Genomic DNA, 8,933 nt, shown 5'->3' with positions numbered 1-8,933 from the left:
TATTTTTAATTTTTTTTGGTGTTTTGATTATGTTTATATACTTAGATGATTTACTTTCACTACAAGAAAACAAATAATTAACGAGGGCCATTTTCCTCGTTAATCCTCGTAAAAGGAGGTTTACGAGGAATTAACGAGGAAAAGCCTTTCGTCGTTTTTCGTCCGTCGTAAAAAAGGATTCGTCGCCATTTCCTCGTAGAATAGCGAGGTTTCGGTTTCCTCGTAAAGACGAAGTTAATATTTCGTCGTAAGTTCCTCGCCCCCTTTCCTTGTAAATCACTCGCTAATTTCCCGTACAAACCACGTGAACCACGCGTCGTTACTTACACGTAAGATCCTTGAAATCATATCCTCGTAATTCGATGTAATATCCTTGAAAGGATTCCTCGTAAAATCGATGTAGAATCGTTGAAAGGTTTTCCTCGTAAAAACCTCGAAAGCCTTTCCTCGTAAAGACCTCGAAAGACTTTCCTCGTAAAAACCTCGAAAGCATTTCTTCGTAAATTCTCGGAAATATTTTCGTCGTAAATAACTCGTAGACTTCCATTTTCGAATTAAAAAATAATATTTGATAATATAATAATTATTAATTTAACAAAATAAAAATATTAAATATTGGATTTATAAATAAATTTTAAATAAAATTCACAAGCAAGAAATATTTAATATATAATTAAGTTTTGGATTTTATAATACATAAACCGAAAAAAAACTAAAAAAACTAAGGCTCGTTCATCGCCTCGTAGAATCCTCGCTCCTCCTCGTAACATCCTCCTCGTTATGTGTGCCCCGATGACTCGCCTGGAATGGGATTTGTTGTTTCATGTTCCTCAACAAAGCTTCCCATTCCGGATTTGTGGACGCTATAACGTCGATGAAGGCTTCGAGTCCACTCACACGGCTTTGGTCGCGCCCAGCTCGGAACGCAACTGAGTGACTTCTCGGTCTGTCTCTGAGCATAAGATGATGTGCTCTCGGGACATCATTGACGGAACCGATCCCCAACGTACGTCCCTTTTTCTTAGGGACAACCTTAAAAACAAAAAATTATATTTGTTAGTTAAATTAAAAGGGAAATTTAATCAATTAATAATTAAAAAGATATAATGTTAAAAAATTTACCTCCTCGTAAATCTTATCCACTTCAGTTGTGGATAAGGTAACTGGTAATCCGTCGCCGGACTGCTGGGTCAGCTGAGTCTGGCGCTCCTCAACCCGAGCAATTACGTTGTTGTAGATTTGCTCGGACTTGCCATCTAAAAACTGGCCCGCCTTGTTTGTGGGTCCGCTCGTAAAGTTCCGGAAGAGTCGGGAGACGTCCCAACTCTTTGGCCTAAAAACATTTAAGAAAATTGTTAGAAATATATTTAATTATATTAAAAAAATAATTAAATATTTAATTACGTACCATTTTCAAACGGACACCGGCATGTGGTTTTTGGCCCGTAGAGTGTAGCATCGGGCCGTTACCGTGCTCGTCTACCGTGTTACGGGCGGCAGCACAAATGTTTGCGATCCTAATGGAGTTAGGATCCTTCCAGTAACGGATGAGGCCGTCCCAAACATCCGTGGTAAGCTCAGCGGGTTTGCCACGGGTGTACCCCTTGACGATCCAGGCACCCTTCCAGTTGCAAACCGTGTCCGACAAGCGAACTTGCGCCTTTTCGTAAAACGCCTTCCTCACTCTCTCACTGACCCCGATGGACCAATGATACTTTTGCTGCAAAAAAAAATTAATAATTAGTTAATAAAAAAAATAATTAATTAATAGAATTACTTACAGCGTAAATCTTGAACCACGTCTTTCGGATGTAGATCGGCGTCAATTTCCAGTTTGGATGCGCCATGGAGAAGTAACCTTTAATCGTCTCGGTTACATCTGTCGCAAGGGAATTGTCAACCCCAAACCTGGAAAAAAATGAAAATTTAAATTATTTAATGAAGTTATAAATTAAAATAATTATTTAAAAAATACACTTACCATAAAGTCCCGTCGGGTCTGTCGGGGTCTATGATTGGTAAACCAGCTCTGCCTGGCATACCAAGAATATCCTCGACAGTGTACTGCGAGAAGGGAACAGTAGGTGGCACCATGAGATCGGGATGAACAGCGGCGGGGATCTCAGGAGGAGCCATCGGAGGAGGCACCGGAGGAGCCATCGGCTGAGCCATCGGCTGAGCCATCGGCTGAGCCATCGGCTGAGGCTGAGCCATCGGAGGAGGAATCGGAGGGAAGAAATGCTGAGTCTCGGGAACAGACTCCTGATCCGAAGAACCTGAACCGCCGGCACCTGAAGAAGAACCTGGCGGGTCTAACTGACTACCAGGCTCACCGAATATCTCCCTGTAGTGAGCAGTAAGCATGCGCTGGCGAACCTGCAAAAATATATTTTTTTGAGATTATGATCATCAATAATTAAAAAGCTATCATCAATAATTTAAAATCTATCTAACAAACATAAAATCCGTAAACCTATCTAAATTCTCTAAACTAACCACCTAAATTAACCACCTATCTAAATTGTCTAAACTAATAAAGGGGGCGAGGAAATTACCATTTTCGGAGGAGAGAGGAATGGGAAAGGAGTTAGAGACGAAATGGGGAGGAAGTGGAGAGGAAGTTGGGAGGAATGGACAGTGTGAGGTTTGTGAGGTTGTATATATAAGTTACGGAGGTCTCGCAATTTCCTCGTAAGTTTACGAGGAATTAAAGAGGCCCGTGTTCCTCTTTCTCGTAAAAACCTCGTAAGATTACGAGGAAATTGCGAGGCCCGTCCCAAACTAAACGATAAATTAGCGAGGCCCGTCTTTTGTTACTCGTAAAACCCTCGTAACATTACGAGGAAATTGCGAGGCCCGTCCCAAATAAAACGATGAAATTTCGAGGCCCGTCTTTCTGTTCCTCGTAAATGCTTCGTAAGTTACGAGTTATTAACGAGGTTATTTTCTAAACCTCTAAACTCTAAACCCCAAACCTTAAACCCCATCTTTCTTATATTCTACTTCATATATTCATAACATATCAAAACTCAAAATTTATAACCACAATTCTTTAACTTCTAATATCAATCTCTTCTTCCTAATTTAAACTTATACAAAATCAAATTATTTATTTAAATATAATCATTTGAAGATTTGAAAATATAATCATTTGAAGATTTGAAAATATAATCTTTTGAAGATTTAAAATATAATCTTTTGAAGATTTAAAAATATAATCTTTTGAAATTATAAAATTATTAATGGGGTTTGGAGTTTTGGATTTAGACAAAATAGATAAGAAAGATGGGGTTTGGGGTTTAGGGTTTAGGGGTTTAGACAACATATCTCGTTAAAACCTCGTAAACCTACGAGGAAATAACGAGGAAAAAAAAAAAAAAAGAAAGCCTCGTTAATTCCACGTAAGCTTACGAGGGCGTTACGACGATTTGTGCTTACGTGGAATTAACGAGGCCCGTGTATTTCTTTTTTTCTACTTTCCTCGTTATTTCGTCGTAAATTACGAGGAATTACCGAGGTTTTCTTTCTAAACCTCTAAAATCAAAAACCCCAAACCACAAACACCATCTTTCCTATCTTCTACTCTTCATATTCCAATCCCAAACCTCAATCATTTATTTTTCATTCAAAACCTCAAACTCAATATTCTTAACATTTCAAACCTCAAAATTTATAATCACAATTCTTTAAATTCTAATATCAATCTCTTCTTCCTAATTTAAACTTATACAAAATCAAATTATTTATTTAAATATAATCATTTGAAGATTTGAAAATATAATCATTTGAAGATTTGAAAATATAATATTTTGAAGATTTAAAAATATAATCTTCTGAAGATTTGAAAATATAATCATTTGAAGATTTGAAAATATAATCTTTTGAAGATTTAAAAATATAATCTTTTGAAAATTATAAAATTATTAATGGGGTTTGGAGTTTGGGATTTAGACAAAAGAGATAAGAAAGATGGGGTTTGGGGTTTAGGGTTTAGGGGTTTAGACAACATATCTCGTTAAAACCTCGTAAACCTACGAGGAAATAACGAGGAAAAAAAAAAAAAAAGAAAGCCTCGTTAATTCCACGTAAGCTTACGAGGGCGTTACGACGATTTGTGCTTACGTGGAATTAACGAGGCCCGTGTATTTCTTTTTTTCTACTTTCCTCGTTATTTCGTCGTAAATTACGAGGAATTACCGAGGTTTTCTTTCTAACCTCTAAAATCAAAAACCCCAAACCACAAACACCATCTTTCCTATCTTCTACTCTTCATATTCCAATCCCAAACCTCAATCATTTATTTTTCATTCAAAACCTCAAACTCAATATTTTTTTTATAATCGAATCACATGCATTAAGTCTGAAAATCAATCATATTAAAACACAAATACATCAATCAGATACATTTTCGTCATCACTAGAAACATCATCATTTTCATTAAACTCGTCTTCAACAGCTTCATCTGTGCCATCGTCGGTAAGATCTTCATACTCATGATTATGCGGATCAATGAGAAGAATGTCATCAATTTGTTGTTCAGGTTCCTCGACTTCATTTATCTGTTCTTCTTGCAATGGTGGTTCTTCTCCACTTATGATTCGTCCTCGAGGTGTAACTTTGATCACGGATAACCAATTTATTCCCGATTCTCTCATCCGAGGGTATGGAAGGTAGCTAACTTGATCTGCTTGTGAAGCTAAGATGAAAGGCTCGAATTTGTTGTACCTGAAAATAAAGAAAACATAGAAATAAGCTTATTCTACTCATGTATGCCAAATAAAGAATTTGTTGTACCTTCTTCCACCATTGACATCAACTACACCGAATTTGTTAAACCGAACACCTCTGTTGACGACGGGGTCGAACCACTCACATTTGAAGAGGACGCATTTCAGCTTCAATATCCCTGGAAATTCCACTTCGATAATCTCTGTCAAGATACCGTAGAAATCGGTTTCCCCTTTCACACATATTCCATAGTTACTGGTTGCCCGCTGTCTACCATACTCATATGTGTGAAAAGTATAGCCTCGTGTGAAATACATCTGTGAAGTGGTGACCTTTACATGTGGAGATTGAATTACTTCATGTAACCACTTAGGATAATCTGCATCGTCGTCAAAATCAACCTGCAAAAACAAAGTGAACGTTAAAATACAAATCATTTATGAATAAAGAGTTTGAGTTAATACCTGACTCTTCAACCATTTTATAAAGTGTTGATCTTTCCTTTTGTCTACGTCAGTTGTGGATATACCAGGGAATGTTTCTTCGACTTGTGAAACAAATAGGCTGTAAAATCACTTTTTATATTAATTAATATTTGGCAATTATATATATGTGTTAATTTATATATACGTGTCCATTTATGTTACCTTTCAAAATAACGAATCAATGGATCCTCACAATTAAGTAGAATATAGGTGTGTGCACTATGAGCGTCTTCTTCACTCGACCACCAAACCTCTTTTGATTTTCCACCCAGTCGCCCAATCTGGCTAAAGATGTCTGGAACACCAGCAACTGCGTATGTTGGCGCGACACCACCATCATCATATCTCCTTGGAGCTCTTTTCCGAGTACGTACTTTTGACGCAAAGTAGTACGATGTGAAGTGAGAAGTTTCTTCCGTCAAACTTCCAGCAATTATAGAACCTTCAACCTTTGCAAGGTTCTTTGCTTTTCCCTTCAAATATTTCATGGCTCGCTCATACTGATACATCCATCCGTAATGTACAGGTCCACGAAGCAATGCCTCATATGGAAGGTGGACAGCTAGATGCTCCATTACGTCAAAAAACCCAGGAGGAAATATCTTCTCCAAGTTGCACAATAAGATGGGAATGTTCTCTTGAAGCTGTTCCACGACTTCTACTTTAAGGGTGCGGGTGCTCAGATCCCTGAAAAATGCTCCAATGCCTTGTATATTCCAAAAACAATTATACACATATTAGTCATATATATTTCAAACTAAATCATTATATATAAAATAACTGCAATAATAAATATAGTACCTGCAAGTGCTTCATGTACGTTTGTAGGAAGTAGCTCCGCAAAAGCAAAGGGAAGTAGTCGTTGCATAAAGACATGACAGTCATGACTCTTCATCCCAGAGAATTTTTGACCCTTTTCAACGCATCTAGACAGATTTGAAACATACCCATCGGGGAATTTCACTTCTGATGCTACCCAGTTGAACAACACCGACTTTTTTTCTGAAGACAATCTGAATATCGGAACAGGAACTTGCCCATTGCTGTTTATATGTAACTCGCTTCTTGAGCAAATATCCGGCAAGTCTAACCTTGATTTTATGTTGTCTTTTGTCTTCCCCGGGACATTCAATATTGTATTCATGATGTTCTCAAAGAAATTCTTCTCTATATGCATCACATCGAGGTTGTGGCGCAGAAGAAGATCCTTCCAATATGGCAACTCCCAAAATATACTCTTCTTGTGCCAGTTGTGATGAACACCGTAAGAATCAGGCATATTAGGGGGAACATGCCAATTACCACCACGAGGAACTGTTTCCAAAACTCCATAGTAATCGAGTTGCTTTTCAGTTTCTTCTCCAGTTAAATATGGAGGAGGAGTGTCTCTCACAACCCTTTTGTGCCTAAACAATGTCTTGTTTCTTCGGTACGGATGGCCAATGGGAAGAAATCTACGATGACAATCGAACCAACTTGTCTTCCTCCCATTCTTCAGTTGAAACGCATCTGTCGCTCCATTACAATATGGACAAGCTAATCTCCCATGTGTAGTCCATCCCGACAACATCCCATAGGCAGGAAAGTCACTTATGGTCCACAAAAGCATCGCTCGCATCGTGAAATTCGTCTTCGTTGAGCAGTCATACGTCCTCTCCCCTGTTGACCACAAATCCTTCAACTCTTTTATCAGTGGTTGCAGGAAAACATCCAGCGACCTTTTAGGATGTTTCGGACCAGGTATTAATATGGTCAAGAATAGCAACTCCCGTTGCATGCACATCTCCGGTGGCAGGTTGTATGGCGTAAGAAAGACTGGCCACAATGAATATTGTCTCCCTGACATTCCGAATGGACTAAATCCATCTGTGCATAATCCGAGATACACATTCCGGATATTGCTAGCGAATTCCGGATATACTTTGTTAAAATGTTTCCAGGCTCTTGCATCTGATGGATGTGTCATCTCACCATCCGTCTGAGTATGCTCGGCATGCCATCTCATCTTTCCAGCAGTCTGCTCTGATTGGTACAATCTTTTCAATCTGTCTGTAATTGGTAGGTACCACATCCTTTGGTACGGTACCCTATTACGTCCCCGTCCTTGCGGCTTGAATCGTGGCTTCTTGCAGAATCGACATTCTTCTAACTTCTCATCATTTCCCCAGTAGATCATGCAGTTGTCGATGCAAACATCTATCATCTCCGAAGGCAACCCAAGACTATACACCAGTTTCTGAATCTCATAATAAGAATCAGCAGACACATTGTCTTCCGGCAAATACTCTTTGAACAAGTCTGCCCATTCATTCATGCAACTTTCAGGTAGATTGTGATCAGTTTTAATATTCATCATTCTAGCAGCCAACGACAATTTAGAGAGACCTTCTCTACAACCACTGTAAAGTGGTTGATTCGCCGCATTTAACATTTCATAAAACTTTTTTGCATCTATGTTAGGTTCTTCATCTTCATCATGAGCTACAAATGCATCAGTTACCATATCATGAACCCTATCAAAATCTACCATCTGCTCCTCCTGATGGTAACTAGGTTCATTATGCAAATGAAGAGCAACCGGTTCTTCCTGAAAATTGCTATTACTACTACTAGCTTCATTCTGATCATAATTATTATAACCTTCTCCATGTTGAAACCAGATATAGTAATTTGGCGTGAAACCTCTATTTATTAAATGCTTCCAAACATTTTCACGATTTGCCAATTTCGAATTGTTGCATTTCCGACATGGACAGAACATCTTACCGCTTTCTAGGGCGAGCGGTGTGGAATCTGCTTGATGCATAAATGTCTCCAGTCCCGCAATGTATTCTTTCGTCACTCTCCCGTTAGCATCTCTATGCATATACATCCACCTCCGCAACTCGTAGACATTCCCAGAGCCTGACATTTTTTTCCTTTCACGTTTTTCTTTTTTTTCTTGTTGGTGTGTTTAAAATGATGTTGAAACTTCCATATTTATAGAAAATTTTCGAATCTGGTAGTTGAAGTTTTGCGATGAATTTGCGAGGAAAAGGTAGGTAGCAAAAAAAAACGTGCTTTAAAATTCTTCGTTAAGTTCACGTATATCATTTCCTCGTAAAGGTGACGTAAATTTACGTTGATTTAACGAGGAAATTATATTTCCAGTTTTCCTCGTAAAGATAATGCAAGCTTTACGTGGTTTTTACGAGGAAAATGTATTTCCTCGTAAAGACCACGTAAAGTTACGTGGGCTTTACGACGAAATGTTATCTTCGTTAGTTTACGAGAAAATAACGAGGTTTATTTCTTTCGTTGTAAATTCCTCGTAAGTTCCTCGTACATTTACGAGGATTATATTTCCTCGTTAACTTTCCTCGCCAAAATGCTGTTTTCTTGTAGTGTTTTGACTATTTTTATATTTCAAATATTTTAAACAACTTAAAATAGCTTATATTTTGGATATTAACTCGAAAAATAGCTAACATATTGAAGTATATAAATATGATTTAAATACATTCGAATATCTGAAATATTTCGATCGGATAAGGTTTAGTTATGGTTCTCTAGATACCAAAATGGTAAATCTGTTTGGATATTATCTAGTTTCGGTTCAAATTTGGTAATATTTTTTTGTTTAGATTTGTTCAATGAAGAGTTGATATTATAATTTCCATTAATTGTTTGTCCAATAAAAATATTTTTTTTTGAATTTGACACTGATTTAATTGAGAAGT

General features: G+C 37.7%; 1 protein-coding gene across 2 annotated transcripts; it reads right to left on the bottom strand.

Annotated features, from left to right (window-relative positions):
- Window positions 1-4,354: 4,354 nt before the first annotated feature.
- On the bottom strand, window positions 4,355-7,971 carry LOC130511972 (uncharacterized). 2 transcript variants are annotated; one of them, XM_057009966.1, is made up of 5 exons: window positions 6,016-7,971; window positions 5,377-5,920; window positions 5,194-5,293; window positions 4,796-5,130; window positions 4,355-4,726 (listed from the first exon to the last, which is right to left on the bottom strand). In XM_057009966.1, exons 1-5 carry the CDS (start codon window positions 7,742-7,744, stop codon window positions 4,393-4,395), a joined length of 3,042 nt encoding a protein of 1,013 aa, XP_056865946.1. In that variant the 5' UTR covers window positions 7,745-7,971; the 3' UTR covers window positions 4,355-4,392. The 2 variants fall into 2 exon arrangements, with proteins under 2 accessions (XP_056865946.1, XP_056865947.1); XM_057009967.1 differs by lacking the exons at window positions 4,796-5,130; window positions 5,194-5,293 and having other exon boundaries at window positions 6,016-7,969.
- Window positions 7,972-8,933: the final 962 nt, after the last annotated feature.

The sequence above is a fragment of the Raphanus sativus genome, chromosome 4 (assembly GCF_000801105.2).
Source record: "Raphanus sativus cultivar WK10039 chromosome 4, ASM80110v3, whole genome shotgun sequence".
In the NCBI taxonomy this organism is placed as follows: domain Eukaryota; kingdom Viridiplantae; phylum Streptophyta; class Magnoliopsida; order Brassicales; family Brassicaceae; genus Raphanus; species Raphanus sativus.
Note: the sequence above shows the minus strand (reverse complement) of the source record. Positions and strands in the feature narration are given on the sequence as shown.

Bases quoted from the DNA above. Each gene is read 5' to 3' on its own strand.
- LOC130511972 (XM_057009966.1), bottom strand. From the start codon at position 7,744: ATGGTAGATTTTGATAGGGTTCATGATATGGTAACTGATGCATTTGTA. The intron at 5,131-5,193 runs GTATTAACTCAA...TTGTTTTTGCAG, and splicing joins TAAAATGGTTGAAGAGTCAG to GTTGATTTTGACGACGATGC. The intron at 4,727-4,795 runs GTACAACAAATT...CTTTATTTTCAG, and splicing joins GATGTCAATGGTGGAAGAAG to GTACAACAAATTCGAGCCTT.